This window comes from Cervus elaphus, chromosome 8 (genome assembly GCF_910594005.1).
Source record: "Cervus elaphus chromosome 8, mCerEla1.1, whole genome shotgun sequence".
Lineage (NCBI taxonomy): Eukaryota > Metazoa > Chordata > Mammalia > Artiodactyla > Cervidae > Cervus > Cervus elaphus.
In genome coordinates this window covers 37,645,270-37,663,284 of record NC_057822.1, presented here as the reverse complement: position 1 = coordinate 37,663,284, position 18,015 = coordinate 37,645,270, and the positions used below count along the sequence as shown (strand labels likewise).

Genomic DNA, 18,015 nt, shown 5'->3' with positions numbered 1-18,015 from the left:
CACTAGGAACAATAAAAAGGATAGGAGTGAACTTTTTTTAGATATGTAGAATTAGAAATAAAAGTTATCTATTTCTAGTATTTTAGAGCTGTCCAGTCATTAGTAAGGCTCAGTGGTAAAGAATCCATCTGCCAATGCTGGAAACCCAGGAGACCTGGGTCCTATCCCTGGGTGGGGAAGATCCCTTGGAGGAGGAAATGGTAACCCGCTCCAGTATTCTTGTTTGGGAAATCCCATGGCCAGAGGCGCCTAACAGGCTGCAGTCCACGGGGTCCTAAAGACCTGGACATGACTGAGGCACTGGGCACGCAGTCATTAGCAATTTACGTTTTAAAAGCAAACTCCGTTTTCACTTCGACATTCAAATGAAAGCCAGTGGTGACAAGTCAGACGCTCATTGTCAAAAGGACATGAGCCAATTTGTGTTTCATCTATGGGAATCATTCTTTCCAAATTGTATCAGATGCTGGGAGACGATATTCTTCAATTCAATGTCTGTGAAGCAGTCTCTGGCATCTTGACGATTATGCCTCTAAGAAAAACAAAAAGGCTGTCTCAAACGAAGGTGTTTACACACAGAAAAATATTAAAGAATATTAGTATTTTTTAATGCCTGGATCCAAAAATATAAAGATCCCAAAAATTTTTGACCTAGAGATTTCTGTTGGAGTAGAATCTCTCCCCGCCCCCGCGCCCAGAGGCACGGTATTAGTACAGTGGTTAAAGAGAAGGCAATCAGAACTTCAGAGGTGCAGGTACTGGTCAGCTTAGAGTCGTCGATGGGGAATGCACCTGGCCTCCGAAACCTTTAACCACGCTGTTTGGGTCTCAGCGGCTGGTGGTCAGCCGGCGTCTGCACAGGAGGGGAAGTTCGGACACTCCCCAACGACCCAGGGTACCCCTAGAGACAGGGCATCGGAACGTGGGACAGTGGAGGCGGGCAGAGACACTGTGAGCTGCGGGCGGCGGCAGCGGCGCTCCGGAGCCGTCGCCCTCGGGTTCCCCTGGGCTGCGGGACAGACAGACTCGGAGAGGAGCGCAAGCGCCTTCCCGCCGCTCCAGCAGCCGCGCGGGGGGCGCGCGCGCGTCCACCCGGCGCGGGGCCAGCGAGTCAAGGCCGGGACTCGAGCAGCTCAGCCTGGAAGTACCGACCAAGGCGCGAGCCTCCGAGAGGCAAGACCCAACCCCAAACGCACGCGGCGCGGACAGCCTGGTCCAGGGCTTCCCGGCCGGTAGCCTCGAACCCGACTCCCGGTTGCGCCGCGTTCCCAGTCACAAGTTTGCCTCGCGCCGGCCAAGTTGCGAGTGTGGAGCTTATCCCGGGCTCCGGGAAGAATGTTCCTGCTCCTCGCTCGGGCTGGTCTGGGTATGGCCGGGCCAGGGGCCTCGCTGTATTTCTGGGGGTGGCTGTTGCTCGGCTGCTGCATTCTCGCCGGAGCCCAGGTAAGAGCCCGGGCCCCGAGGCACCTGCCTCGCGGAGCCACCCGCCGGAACCCGGCGTTAGGGCCGAACGCCGGGACTTGGCTGAGACCAAGGTGCGCGCATCCTTACACACCCAGGCACTAACGCACACAGAGGCAGACAGACAGACAGACACACACAGAGGTGCACTCGGCAAGTTTGACAGGCATTTAGTGGAGCTGCAGAGGTATGTTTCAGGCGAATGATGTCTTGGGGTGGTATTCCGACCAGCATCTTGGCATCTGCTAAGTAAGAGGATATTTCGGAACCACGACTTTCTGGATCAGTAGAGTGAGGTTGAGACGTGAGGAACTTTTCTTACTGTTAGACTTCTTGGTTCCCCGTTTAATTACATTATTTTTTGTCTGCTGGCAATTTACTGTCCGTTTTGAGAACTTAAATTTCTAGGATTGTTTGTGACCACTGTCTGAAAGGATAGCAGGATCTCGCTAATACAGAATCATGCATCATTAAAGCGAGGAAACTAGATAGAAAAATATACGTAACTTGTTAAAGCTGAGTTGTTCATTTTTAGAATAAGTGGCAATTGTCATTTTCGGACGGCTAGTATCCTTCAGAGATTTTCTGGGTGATCTTTCACAAAGGAGCCTCTCTAATGTGCATCTAAAGTCATAATTCATCCTCACATTGTTTTGAATCAAATAAAATGTAGGATTTACACTCAGGTTTTCAGATGAGCTAGAAAGAGATGCTTGTAGTGTTGAGTGGAATGCAGTTTAAGAGCCCTGAGACTGAATGACTGAAACCAACGTTATTTCTCTCTTTTGTTCGGAAGGGGGCGCATTTTGACCGTCAAATAAAGCCCCAATTAGTTGTTTTTGTTTTTGTTTTTTAAATTCTTTCCCCGTGAGAAAATTAAGGCATTAATTTATGCGCTGATACTGTCTAAACTTAATACTATGTTCTTGGCTTTCAAACGGCCAGTTTAAATTTCAGTTATTCTAAACGTGCAGTGTTTTGTTTTTTTTTTTTGCCCTGCTGATATGACCAGGATCGTTCATGTGAAGTAAATCTGTTAAAAAAAAAAAAAAAATCAAACGAGGTACATTGTCATTGAGCAATAAGATAGTCAATGAATGCTCAAAAGTAGAGTATGCTTGAACCTGAAAAATTTCACCAAGGTAACAAAAAGAATGTGAAAGAATGGAAAAAATTAAGAATTTGGTGACAGTGATAGAACTCGGGTGATCTCTAATGTTTCTGTCTCATAAGGTATTTGAATACTGTGCTTGAAAACGCAGCTTCTTTATATAAGGGCCAAATGACCTCTAACCATTTTTTTTATTCAACTTTCCAGATTACTTTTTCTAAGGAAATGGAGAGACATTGTTTAACACAACAAAAGAAAAAATCACTATGCTATCATGGGAAGGATGTTTCCTTTTAGCTTTAGAAAAATCAGGACATTGAACACTTTTTCTATAATTTTAAGTCAAAGTTTCTCAACATACTGGGCCATGTAAGTCTTTGTCATGGGAGCTGACTTGTCCTTTGTAGGATATTTAGTAGAGTCTCTGTACTCTTTACACTAGATCCAGTAGCAACCCCCTACCCCTGCCTGGCTGTGACAACCGAAAATGTCTCCAGATACTGCCCATGGTCCTTTGGGAGACAGAATCGCTTCTGGTTGAGACCCGTTGCTTAACAATGATTTCCATTTATGTTTATAGACTGAGTTATGTAAAATGACAGTTTGTGATAATATTTACATTTTTGGCACTTTAAACAAAATCTGAAGGTTACATTAAAGAGATTTGCCTAGACACATTGACATCTTGTTTGGTCTTCAGTTTCTTCATTCCCAGCCAAGACTTATATTTAAAAGTTTTAATATATTGATAGAACAACAGAGGGAACTCATCTAAGCAGAATTAGCTTGTGGCTTGTGTATAATAAATGTTTAGTATCTGGCAAACCCTGGATCGCATTACAAAAGAGATAACACAGGCCAATTTTTCAACTGTTTTGAATAACTCTGTGGTCTTTAGTTGGTGAGGTTACCCCCCACCCCTCCTTTCGCTCAGATCAGTTCAGAGGCCAGGAATTCATGCATCCAGCGTGATTGCAGGGCCCAGCAATAAATTTCCCAGTCAGATTTTCACGTGGTAATGAGGACAACTGTATTAATGTCTGTAGTTTTTCTTTACTGTTAGTGAATCCTCTGGGAAATAGAGGTTTATTGGAGGGTGATGCCTGAGAAGGATAACAGGGTGAGGAAGCAGGGTTGCACAAGAAGAGCCTCAGACTGGGATGCAAGCCTGACAAAGTCTTGGCCAACCCCATGGAGAAGTAGTAAGCAGTTTGGAATCCCCTGTGACAATTAGCACGGTGCCTTTGGGTGGTGGCTTTTCCGTAAGGTACCACCTTTGGAGTGGTATCACTCCATTGACTGAGGTAATTTGTATTTCTTTCATTCCAAGAAAACCTGTCTTTTTTGAGCCCGTAGGGAACTCAAGTCTCTAATTATTTACTCCCGTTTTAATTTTTAAAATGTCATTCTATTCTAAGGGGCAGAGGTGGCTGCTCTGGGTACGAATTATGCAGTGGAACGCACATCTGGTCACAAAGCTGGAGAGAAGAGAGCTGCTGGCAAAGCATATATCTAAAAGAGTTGGGTGTTTCTAGAACTCTCCTGTCTTAGTAACTGACAAACAGAATTCAATAAACATATTCTTTTAATCCTTTAACTGCAACTTTTTATCACTATATGAATGGAAGAGTATTATATCTTTAAAGGTCAGAGTCTTGAGAATGGGCTATCTTATATATTAATATTTTAAGTTGTAGGCAGCATTCTTTCACAAAAGGTGCAGAGCCAGCTTGACTAAGCACAGGCAACAGAGCACAGAGGTTAAAGAAAAAGAAACAGACCCACTATGGAGTTAGATGTGTTCTTCCCTATTACAAATGATCATTTGCACAGGAAACATTGCTAAAATGTATTTTTCTAAATATACTGCTTTGTTTTGGATGTAGTTGTTGCTTTTGGAGTAACAGACACTGAATATGAAAACTGCTCTTTTGGTTTAAGTACACTGTGATTTTTAATGTCCCTTTATGGTAAAGAACACGTGTTTCTATAACACAGGTGGAAGAAAAAACAATATAAAAGATGAACATTTTCTTACTTTCACTTGGTGAAATAAGTAATGATCAATTTAACAGATCATCAGTTAGCACATGCTAATCAAACTTACCTCCTGGTTAAACTGGCCACATTTTTTTTAGAACAAAATTATCTTTAGAAGCTGTAGTTTACATGATGATTATGTTCCTGAAAATGTTATCCCTGTAAAAAGGCTACATCTGTGCAAAAGGAAACAAAAGTAAATGTGTTCAGGTAAAAACAGTACACAGTGTGATTTGAAATGTTCATGTTTAATAATTGAGGTCAGATTTCTCTGAATCAAATTTATAGTTCTAAAACTTGGTCATAGGTTACCCAGTGTTTTCTGGGATTAAAGTAAAAGAAAGTAACTATTGAATTGGAAAAACAGCCAGGAAAAACAAAACAAAAAATCAAAACAATTTGAATGGTGCCTGACTGTTGTTTCTAGAGAATATTGGAAGAAATCAGATTTTCCTCCCTGCCCACTCAGGTGACTCATCTCTTTCCATTTTGTTCTCCCTTTTTGATAAGTGAGATTTTATGGCAAACTTTTAGTGTAGCTGCCTTTAACTCACAATCTGCATTGTGTCAGTCTATTAGCTGAATTTGGAGAAGGAAATGGCAACTCACTCCAGTACTCTTGTCTGGAAAATCCCATGGATGGGGGAGCCTGGTAGGCTGCAGTCCATGGGGTCGCAAAGAGTCGGACACGACTGAGTGACTTCACTATATTAACTATTAGCTAAATTATGGTGTGTATTCCAACCCCCAAAATTAGTTTTGATTATTTTCTCCTTTCACATTAAAATAAATGTGGGTTGTTTACTCGCTAAGTTGTATCCGACTCTTTGCAACCCCATGGATTTTGCTCATCAGACTCCTCTGTCCATGGGATTTCCCAGGCAAGAATACTGGAGTGGGTTGCCATTTCCTTCTCCAGGGGATCTTCCAGGCCCCAGGGTCAAACTTGTGTCTCTTGTGTTGGCAGGCAGATTCTTTACCACTAAGCCACAGGGAAGCCCATGAATACTATGCAGAAATATTTAAGACTATATACCTATTTACTGATCTACTCTGTATTACCTGATTTCAAGTTTTATTACAAAACTACAGCAATCAAAACTGCAGAATTCTGGCATAAAAACACATAGACCAATGGAGCAGAATCAAGAGCCCAGAAATAACTCTTTGACAAGAGAGCCTTGAATACCTACTGGGGAAAGGACTGTCTCCTCAATAAATGGTGTTAGGAAAACTGGGTAAACAGATGAGTAAAATTAGACCCCCATTTTATACTACTCACAAAAATTAACTCCAAATGGATTAATGACTTAAATTTAAGACTCTAAACTTACTAGAAGAAAACAGGGGTAAAGTTTCTTGACATTGATCTTGGCAGTTATTTTTTGGATATAATATCAAAATGCAAGCAACAAAACAGAAAATAAACAACTGGGATGACCTCAATCTAAAAAGCTTCTCTACAGCAAAAGAAATAATAGGTACATGAAAAGATTCTCAACATCACTAATAATGAGGGCAGTGTACCTCAAAAATCACAATGAGGTATCCACTTGCCTCACACTTGTTAGAATGGCTATCATCAAAAAGACAAGAGATAAGTTTTGGAGAGGATGAGGAGAAAAGGGAACGCTTGTGCACTATTGGTGGGAATGTAAATTCGTACAACCACTCTGGAAAAAGTATAAGTTCCTCAAAAAATAAAAAATAGAACTACTGTATGATTTAGCAGTCTCACTTCTGGATAATACCCAAAGGGAATGAAATCACTATCTCATAGTTTAGGTATCTGTACCCTCCTGTTTATTGCAGCATTGTCTACAATTGCCAAGACTTGGGAACAACCTAAGTGTCGTGAAGGGATGAACGAATAAAGAAAATGTGATGCACACACAGCGGAATATGATCCATCCATAAAGACGAGGGAAATCTTGCCTTTTGTGCAACATGGATTGACTTTAAGGCCATTATTCTTAGTGAAATAAGTAAGAGAAAGACAAATACTCTATGTCCTCATTTGTATGGAACCTAAAAAGGATGAACTCAGAGAGTAGAATAGTGGCAGCCAAGCCTTGGAGAGTGGGGGAAATGAGGGGACGTTGGTCAAAGGGTTTAAACTTCTAGCTATAAGGTGACTGAGATCTGCGGATCTAGTGTATAATATGGTGACTATAATTAACAGTACTTTATTATATACTCAAAAATTGTTGAGAGAGTAGATCTTAAATGTTATCATCACACACACGTTAAAGGTAATTATGTGGTGGGGGGAAGGAGGTGTTAGCTAATCTTATTGTGGTAGTCATTTCACAATATGTAAATGTATCAAATCACTACATAGTACACTGTAAACTTAATTTATGTTGTCTGTAAGTAATATCTCAATAAAACTGGAGGAAAAAAGGCAAAAATTAACTAGAAACCATTTGAAGTAACTCTCTTATTTCATAGATGAGTAAACCAAAACCCCCAAACATGGAATGATTTGCCCAGTTTCACTGGTAATTTTTCAGTGGAGCTAAACAGAATCTTCTAGTCCATTTCTCCTTTTTATGTGCCATAATTGACATATTGTAAGAGGACTAATGAAATGCTGGGTCTTTGTAACATTCCAGGAAAATTTCAATATGTTTATTATTTTTTCTGATTATGTTACATCTAATAGGGTTACCTAATTAAAATTTCTATAGCTTTTTAATTTATAAAAAATGGTTTTTTTTTTTCTTTAGGCTAAGCAGGTAAAATATGATTATTCTAAAATCTTATACATTGATGGATTTTGAATTTTGATTCAGATAAAGAACTACTTCTTTAGAACTAGTTCTATAAAGAACTATATCAAGGTAGCTTGATATCAAAGTAATTTTTAATTGTATTAGAAGGTGAAATAATGAAAGATTGTATCATGGCTTAAAAAAAATAGTGGTGCATTTTTCTCTGTTTGTATTTTGTTCATATCTACAGCTGGATTCTGATGGCACCATCACTATAGAGGAGCAGATTGTCCTTGTGCTGAAAGCTAAAGTACAGTGTGAACGCAACATCACAGCCCAGCTCCAGGAAGGAGGTAAAGATGCTGAAGAAACTGTTCCCCATGTGTCCCACCCAAATCCTCACAAAGATTGCAAACCTCCTCCTTATTGAGTAGTAGGGAGTTTCTCATCAGTCATTCCATGTTTGTGTGTGGAGAGGTGTGTGGCAGAATAATGCTATTTTCATCTATTTCACCATCATCTCTTCCACCATCATCTCTTCCCTCCCTGTGGATGAGTGACTTGCCTGGTTTGTGAGTTTGGGAATAGACCAGGCATGTATATGTCTCTTCCTCAGACATGTCTTTGGGATCTGTCTGTTTGCAGAGAGCACGCATATTGTTTTGCCCTTGACTGTGCAGTAAGCTTCAAGGAGCAGGCTAAGTACTTGTGGTTATCATCTGCAGTTTTAGATAGTATGTAAAATTCAAAGGAGTCAATAGGCAAGCCAACTGATGCATATCTAGACTATGTTCTCCAAAAACTTTCTTCTCAATAAAGTGATTATTTTACCTTCATCTGCAGACTCCTTATGTAATTTTTCAATTAGTTCCAAGTAGTAAGCTATAAAAACAAAGCTACAAAAGTGCTGACAAGTTTGTGGTATTGTTGGTGGTCTCAGGCGTCTCTACCGTTGCAGCTGGGGACCTGTGGCTTGTGTTCCTTGGGGTCTGGTGGTCACTCAAATTTCTCATTAGGGCCATTGGATAAAGTCATTTATTGAATTGAGTAGTATGAAAATTACAATGTTGTACATAGGGAAATGCCTTGTCTTGATAGTTGAATGTATTCAAAGACATTTTTTAAAAACAGAGAGGTGTTGTTTACCGAGTTGCCTAAATCTGTATGCAGTAGATGATGTCCTTAAAGCTGTGCTTTAAAAAAGTTGTGTTTGATTTCTCAGTTGGTTATGATCAGAGAATGTGGTCTGCATGATATTAATTTTCAAAAATGTGCTGAGACTTACTTGCTTCTATGGGGGTCAGTTTTGATAAATGTTTCATGTGGTCTTCAAAAGAATGTGTACTGTTCAGTTTCTGAGCACAGTATTTTATAGTATCCACTGCTGCTGCTGCTGCTAAGTCACTTCAGTCGTGTCTGATTCTGTGCGACCCCATAGACGGCAGCCCACCAGGCTCCCCCGTCCCTGGGATTCTCCAGGCAAGAACACTGGAGTGGGTTGCCATTTCCCTCTCCAATGCATGAAAGTGAAAAGTGAAAGTGAAGTTGCTCAGTCGTGTCTGACTCTTAGCGACCCCGTGGACTGCAGCCTACCAGGCTCCCCCATCCATGGGATTTTCCAGGCAAGAGTACTGGAGTGGGGTGCCATTGCCTTCTCCATAGTATCCACTAGGTTAAGATTATTGGTTGTGTGGCTCATGTATTCTGCTATGATTTCTCATCTATTTGACTTATTCTTTTTCTGATATATATATCTTAAAATAGCCTACAATGATGATGAATTTTTTGCTTTGTATATTTAGAAAATATGTTATTGGGTATATGCAAATTGAGAAGTGTTATATTTCCTGGTAAATCAAACCTTCCATTGATATGAAGCATCTTTCTTTGTTTCTAGTTTACTTTTGCTTTATATGATAACTAAATACTAAAATTATTATATTAAGATAATGATATTTAATAAATAACTTAGTTCTTTCTCTCTTGTTTGATATTTGCCTTGCACTTACTTTCCCATCCTTAAAAATCTTTAATTATGGTACAATGCACATAATATTAAATTAATCATCTTAAATATTTTAAGCATACAGCTCAGTAATGTTAAGTATATTCACATTGTTATGTTAAACCAATAGCCAGAAATTTTTCATTTTGCGAAACTAACACTCTAACTCCATTAAGCAATTCCTTATCTTTTCCTATTTATTTATTAAACTTCTCTGTGTGCTTATATTTTGGGAGTTTCATTTATAAACAAGACACAGGTGGAATTTTTCTTGTTATCCATTTTTATAGACTTTGTCTATAATTAAAGAATTTAGCCAATTGCATTAATTATGATTATGAATACACTGTATTTGAATTTACCATCTATTTGGGCTTTTCATTTTACCAGCTCTTCCTATGGTTCCTTTTACTCTCTACTTTCACCTTCTGTTGGCTTCTTTTGAATTGATTGAGACTTTTTTCCTTATTTCATCCTCCCTCCCCCTACTAGTTTGGAAGGTATATGTTATATTTAATTCTTTAGTGATTAGCCTAGAATTTTTCTTTTTTTGTTGTTGTTGTTTATTTATTTATTTATTTATTTATTTTTGTCATACATTGATATGAATCAGCCATAGATTTACACGTATTCCCCATCCCGATCCCCCCTCCCACCTCCCTCTCCACCCTATTCCTCTGGGTCTTCCCAGTGCACCAGGCCCGAGCACTTGTCTCATGCATCCCACCTGGGCTGGTAATCTGTTTCACCATAAATAGTATACATGCTGTTCTTTTGAAATATCCCACCCTCACATTCTCCCACAGAGTTCAAAAGTCTGTTCTGTATTTCTGTGTCTCTTTTTCCATTTTGCATATAGGGTTATCGTTACCATCTTTCTAAATTCCATATATATGTGTTAGTATGCTGTAATGTTCTTTATCTTTCTGGCTTACTTCACTCTGTATAAGGGGTTCCAGTTTCATCCATCTTATTAGGACTGATTCAAATGAATTCTTTTAAACGGCTGAGTAATATTCCATGGTGTATATGTACCACAGCTTCCTTATCCATTCATCTGCTGATGGGCATCTAGGTTGCTTCCATGTCCTGGCTATTATAAACAGTGCTGCGATGAACATTGGGGTGCATGTGTCTCTTTCAGATCTGGTTTCCTCAGTGTGTATGCCCAGAAGTGGGATTGCTGGGTCATATGGAAGTTCTATTTCCAGTTTTTTAAGAAATCTCCACACTGTTTTCCATAGCGGCTGTACTAGTTTGCATTCCCACCAACAGTGTAAGAGGGTTCCCTTTTCTCCACACCCTCTCCGCAAACACTAACGAGTATGAAAGAGGAAATTAATAGTAACACAATAATAGTGAGAGACTTTAATACCCCACTCACAACTATGGATAGATCAACTAAACAGAAAATTAACAAGGAAACACAAACCTTAAATGACACAATGGACCAGCTAGACCTAATTGATATCTATAGGACATTTCACCCCAAAACAATCAACTTCACCTTTTTCTCAAGTGCACACGGAACCTTCTCCAGAATAGATCACATCCTGGGCCATAAATCTGGTCTTGGAAAATTCAAAAAAATTGAAATCATTCCAGTCATCTTTTCTGACCACAGTGCAGTAAGATTAGATCTCAATTACAGGAAAAAAATTGTTAAAAATTCAAACATATGGAGGCTAAATAACACGCTTCTGAATAACCAACAAATCATAGAAGAAATCAAAAAAGAAGTCAAAATATGTATAGAAATGAATGAAAATGAAAACACAACAACCCAAAACCTATGGGACACTGTAAAAGCAGTGCTAAGGGGAAGGTTCATAGCATTACAGGCTTACATCGAGAAACAAGAAAAAAGCCAAATAAATAACCTAACTCTACACCTAAAGCAATTAGAGAAGGAAGAAATGAAGAACCCCAGGGTTAGCAGAAGGAAAGAAATCTTAAAAATCAGGGCAGAAATAAATGCAAAAGAAACTAAAGAGACCATAGCAAAAATCAACAAAGCTAAAAGCTGGTTTTTTGAATTTTTCATGTTATATTAAAGAAAGTTTAAAGTTACCAAAGACTTCCCTGGTGGCTCAGACGGTAAAGCGTCTGTCTATAATGAAGGAGACCTGGGTTTGATCCCTGGGTTGGGAAGATCTCCTGGAGAAGGAAATGGCAACCCACTCCAGTATTCTTGCCTGGAAAATCCCATGGATGGAGGAGGCTGGTAGGCTACAGTCCATGGGGTCACGAAGAGTCGGACACGACTGAGCGACTTCACTTTCACTTTAAAGTTATCAATAACTTCCCCCTATCAAATAGTGTAAGCGTTTTGAAATACCTTAACTGCTTCCAAATTATATGCTGTTATCATACAGTTTTATATTAAGTGTAAGTTTGTATAATTTTTCTTCTTCCTAAAATACATCTTTTTAAGAGATTTCCTTACACTGGAATCTAGTTATAGTGATATTATAAGTAGTATCACTACTTCTGGACTTCTCCAGTGGTTCAGCGGTAAAGAATCCACTGGCAGTGTGGGAGATGCAAGAGATGCAGGTTTGATCCTTGGGTCAGGAAGATCCCCTGGAGGAGGGCATGGCAGCCCACTCCGGTATTCTTGCTGGGAAAATCCTGAGGCCAAAGGAGCCTGGCGGGCTACAGTCCCCAGGACTGCAAAGAGTCGGACACGACTGGAGCGACTGAGCACGCATGCATACACAGTGAACTCTGTATTTTTATTTGTTTGACAAGGTATTAATTTCAATCTCAATCTTCAGAGATATTTTTTCTGGGCTAATGACCTTTGGATGAGAATTATTTACTTTTAGCTCCTAAAGATTTTATTTTTCCACTGTAGCTTCCATTGTTATTGTTGGAAAATTTTGTTGGTCATTCATTTTTCTTATGAGCTCCTTTTCAGAGTTTCTGTTTGAGTTTGATGTTCTGCAATTTCATTCTATGTCTAGGTATGGGTTCACTTGATTTCCAGAATCTAAGGGTCTGTGTCTTTTTTCAGTGGTGGGGATGTCTTGTTATTTTGTCTTTGAAAATTTGCTCTTCCTCCTTTTCCTATTTTCTCCTTCTGCAGCTTTAAGTAGATAAATGAGGGAGCTTCTCCCATTACCCTTTGTATCTTCGTGTCTTGCATGTTTTCCTTTTCTTTGTTTTTCTACTGCTGTTTTGGTAATTTCTTCAAATATATTTTCCAATTCATCAACTATTTTTTGAGCTATGTCTAAAGGCTCTTTAATCCATCCATTAAGTTAATTTTTATTATTCTATTTTTCAGTTTTGAAGTCTATTTAATTTTGATAGTTTTTTTAATCTTAAATATAATTTTAATCTCTTTCTTGTTTTCTCACTAGACCTATTTTATATTCTGCATTTGATATTAAGATAACCACAGACTTTGCTTGTCAATACTGACTACCACACATGGGGGCTTATTTCCTTGTGTGTCTAATGACTTATGATAAAGGATTTATGAGATCCTCATTTAATATCCATTCTTCTAGAGAAAATTTCTGTTTTCTGCAAGATGCCTAGTAGAACTATTGATCTAACTGCACTTTAAACTAAGACCATATATTAGACTACACCAAAGTGTGAGCTTGTGGTTAGAAATTTTCAAAGAACAATCTTTTTCTTACTGTCACCTGTTTAAATATAGCCAGCAGTGAAACAGCCAGTCTCTTTCTAAAGGATGCTTTTGTTTTTTGTTCACCCACTAAGTGATTCATCTTTTGGGAATCCTAACCTTACAAAGGAGTTTTCGGCATAGCTTCCTACTTCATCAGGTTTCAGACTAATTTTTGTTTTATCAGAATACCATCAAAATCCAAATTTTTAGCCAACAAGTCAGTAGAGGCCTCTATTGTAAGCCTCAATGTGGTGATTGCTGATCCTGTGGAATATTTTCTGGCCTCATATTTTTTAATTTGTAGCCGTAAACAATATTTTAAAAAAATTTAAGTGGAGGAAAATTGCTTTACAGTGTTGTGTTGGTTTTTGCCATACAACAACACAAATCAGTCATATATATATGTATCCCCCCCTCCCTCTTGAGCCTCCCTCCCTAAGCCATGTTTTAAGCAAGAACGTTTTTATATTAATTCAGCCTTTGTAGATATCTTGGACTAGGAAAGAGTTTTCTGAATGGCTAGGCTAATAATGTCAGGAAAGGGAATCACTAGTGTTATCTTTAAAGAACACTGACCCTGATGTCTCAGACATTTAGGTCTACTAATGAGGGGCAACACTGCCGTGAAGGTATTTATAAAGATTGCTATCTATGAGAGTTAAATGAATTATCTTTTATGAAGTCTCATGAAATTTTGAGCTGGAATATGTCTTAGAAATTATCTAGTCTAACATTATTATCTTTAGTGTCCCTTTAACAGTTCAACAAATATGTGCATACAGTGTGTTCCTTCTGTAGTGAGCACTGGTAAAAATGAATCCGATTCTATCCTTACTCCTTGGAAATGATTATCTAATAGTATAGGAAGTAGACAGCCCTCAGATGGTGTCTAAGTTTAACAACAGAAGTATCATAGTCTTAATGACTGTGGCTTTGTGGTAGAGTCTGAAGTCAGGCAGGTTGATTCCTCCAGTTCCATTCTTCTTTCTCAAGATTACTTTGGCTATTCAAGGTTTTTTGTATTTCCATACAAATTGTGAAATTATTTGTTCTAGTTCTGTGAAAAATATCATTGGTAGCTTGATAGGGATTGCATTGAATCTATAGATTGGCATACACACTGAGGAAACCAGATCTGAAAGAGACACATGCACCCCAATGTTCATCGCAGCACTGTTTATAATAGCCAGGACATGGAAGCAACCTAGATGCCCATCAGCAGATGAATGGATAAGGAAGCTGTGGTACATATACACCATGGAATATTACTCAGCCATTAAAAAGAATTCATTTGAATCAGTTCTAATGAGATGGATGAAACTGGAGCCCATTATACAGAGTGAAGTAAGCCAGAAAGATAAAGAACATTACAGCATACTAACACATATATATGGAATTTAGAAAGATGGTAATGATAACCCTATATGCAAAATAGAAAAAGAGACAGATGTACAGAACAGACTTTTGGACTCTGTGGGAGAAGGCGATGGTGGGATGTTTCAAGAGAACAGCATGAACATTATCTATAGTGAAATAGATCACCAGCCCAGGTTGGATGCATGAGACAAGTGCCCGGGCCTGGTGCACTGGGAAGACCCAGAGGAATCGGGTGGAGAGGGAGGTGGGAGGGGGGATCGGGATGGGGAATACATGTAACTCCATGGCTGATTCATGTCAATGTATGACAAAACCCACTGCAATGTTGTGAAATGGTTGGCCTCCAACTAATAAAAATAAATGAAAAAAAAAAAAAAGAAGTATCACAGTTGTGGAACCACTGAAAAAAGGCATCTTAATTCATCACAGAGGAATCAGAGAAAGCTTTATGGACAAGTAAAGGAGTAGGAATTAGATGTGTAAAGGAGGAAGTAAAAAGACATTCCATGTAGACAGAATAAGGTCGGTAAAGACAAGCAACTGGGAATCAGTAACACATCATGATAGTTAAACATAAAAAGAGTAAATGATCTAGATGTAAACTTTATAACATCTAAAATTTGTGAAGCTGTAACTCATGTGAAACATGTAGAGGTATAAATATTAAGAGAAAAGACATGCTCTTTGAGATCTTTCTCTATAAAATATGCTAGAATTAAATCTGGGCAAATTGGTCTACTTTCAATGAAAAATGTCTAATTGTATGTAAATTGATCCAACATTTCTTCTCCTACAACTGTAAAAAGATAAATGACATTTTGAATCCACTATCTTATTTAAGAAGTTTTCATTTTAAAATTCTCTTAAATTGAGAGATGTATATCAAAATATTTAGGAGTGAGCTGTTATACTGTCTGCACCTTACTTTAAAATACCACAGTGAAAAAAAAAAAAAAAACCAAAAAATAAAATAAAATACCACAGTGAAAAATAACTTAGATGAAATAAATTTGATAAAATATTACCAACTGTAAATTTTAAATACTGAGTATATGATAGCCTCTGTTTTATTTCTGTAAAAATTTTTATAATAAAAAGGAAGTAAAAATTTTCCTCTTTTCTATGAAAGAAAGAAAAGAAAATGTAAAAATATCTAGTTTTAAAACTATTTAAGTATTTAAAAACAAACCCCCAAATATTATGATCCCAGGTTTATTTTACAGTTGTATGGTCATATTATGCTATGGAAACTGTAGAACTGAAAAGAGTCAAAGTCCGATTCTCCAAATTTTAGAATGCTTTGTGTAAATATGGTTTGCCAAGTTTCACTAATGATCAGTTCCTCCTGGCACACACAAAAGGTTGCACAGAATGTAATTAATGGTGTTAATTTATAAAAGGACTTTGGTGACTCATTAGGCAATTAATTAGTTTCTTGCAATAATGAAAGTATTTACTCATACAGATTGTGAAATGTTGATCAAAGAGAAGATGCTAATTAAGATCTCTGTGTATTATCTGTATGAGGGCATGGCTTTCCCAGTCTTCTCAACCTTTTGTGAATATTGATTATTCTCTTTGTCAAATAGCCAGCAGAGAAATTATTACAATCTACAGAAACATTATTTTGGGGGAGTGTTGGTTTTCTCAGTTTTGGAGTATATCTCTGTGTGTATGTGTGTGGGAAGGTTTTTTTTTTTAAGAGAAATACTATTTTATTTTTAAAAATGTAAAAAAAATGAAGTATAGTTAATCTACAATGTTGTGTTAGTTTCAGGTTTATAGCAGAGTGATTCAGTTATACCTATCTGTATGTATATTTACATTATAAGTTTCCATTACAGGTTATTATAAGATATTGAGTATAAGTTTCCTGTACTATTCAAAAAGACCTAGTTGTTTACCTATTTTATATATAATAGTGTGTATATGTTAATTTCAAACTCCTAATTTATCTCTCCCTCACATCTCCTTTGATAACCATAAATTTGTTTTCTGTGTCAGGGAGTATATTTCTGTTTTGTAAATAAGTTCATTTGTATCATTTGTTTAGATTCCACACAGAAGTGATATCATATAATATTTGTCTTTCTCTGTTTGACTTATTTCACTTACTATGATCATCTCTGGGTCCATCCATGTTATTGCAAATGGCATTGTTTTATACTTTTTATAGCTGAGTACTATACCAGTGTATATATCTATATAGGTACCACAACTTTATCCATTCATTTGTTGGTGGTCATTTAGGTTGCTTCCATGTCTTGGCTTTTATAAATACTGCTGCTGTGAATATTGGGGTGCATATGTCTTTTCCAATTAGAGATTTTTTCATATTCTTTTCCATTGTAGTTTATCACAGGATATTGAATATAGTTCCTTGTGCTATACAGTTGGACCTTGTTGTATATCTATTCTGTATATACCAGTTTGCCTCTGCTAATCCCAAATGTCCAATGCACCCCTCCCTCATCCCCCTTTTCCTTTAGCAGCCGCAGGTCTATTCTCCATGTCTGAGTCTGTTCCTGTAGTATAGGTAATTTCTTTTGTGTCGTATTTTAGATTGTGTAATATAAGTGGTGTTACATGGTATTTGTCTTTCTCTTTCTGACTTACTTCACTTGGTATGATAATCTCTAGGTTGTTGCAAATGGCATTATTTCATTCTATTTTATGGTTACATAGTATTTCATTACACACATGCACACACACACACATATATACATACACACATATGTGTGTGTGTATATATATATATATATATATATATATATATGGGTTTCCCTTACTTCACTTAGTATGATAATCTCTAGGTTGTTGCAAATGGCATTATTTCATTCTATTTTATGGTTAAATAGTATTCCATTACAGACTTGCACACACACATATACATATATGTGTATGTGTGTATATACACACACACACACACACACATATATATATATATGGGTTTCCCTTGTAGCTCAGTCGGTAAAGAATCTGCCTGCAATGCAGGAGACCCTGGGTCAGGAAGATCCCCTGGAGAAAGAAATGGCAACCCACTCCAGTATTTTCACCTGGAGAATCCCATGACAGAAGAGTCTGGCAGGCTATAGTCCGTGGGGTCACAAGAGTCAGACAGGACTTAGCGACCAAACCACCACCATACATATATATATGCCACATTGTCTTTATCCATTCATCTGTTGATTGTAGCCGTGTAGATTGCTCTGATGTCCTGGCTATTGTAAGTAGTGCTGCTATGAACATACGGATGCATGTAAGTTTCTGAAATATAATTATCTGGATATATGCCCAGGAGTGGGATTGCTAGATCAAAAGGCAACTCTATTTTTATTATTTTGAGGAAAATCCATACTGTTTTACATAGTGGTTGCACCAGCTTACATTTCTAACAGTGTAGGAGGGTTCCCTCTATTCCACACCTTCTCTAGCATTTATTATTTGTAGATTTTTAAAATGATGGCCATTCTGACTGGTCTGAGGTGGTACTTTGTTGTAGTTTTGATTTGCATTTCTCTAATAATTAGTGATAATGAGCATCTTTTCATGTGCCTGCTGGCTATCCGTGTGTCTTCTGTGGGGAAATGTCTATTTAGAGCTTCTGCTCATTTAAAAAAATTATTTATTTACTTGTTGGGTCTTGGTTGCGGCATGTAGGATAGCT

General features: G+C 37.9%; 1 protein-coding gene across 1 annotated transcript in view; it reads left to right on the top strand.

Annotated features, from left to right (window-relative positions):
• Positions 1 to 1,151: 1,151 nt before the first annotated feature.
• PTH2R (parathyroid hormone 2 receptor) overlaps positions 1,152 to 18,015 on the top strand; it is an 83,281-nt gene continuing 66,417 nt past the window's right edge. The window contains exons 1-2 of the mRNA XM_043910224.1: positions 1,152 to 1,443; positions 7,577 to 7,679. Coding sequence (XP_043766159.1) covers positions 1,336 to 1,443; positions 7,577 to 7,679 — 211 coding nt within the window. The 5' untranslated portion in view covers positions 1,152 to 1,335. The remainder of the gene's footprint in view (positions 1,444 to 7,576; positions 7,680 to 18,015) is intronic.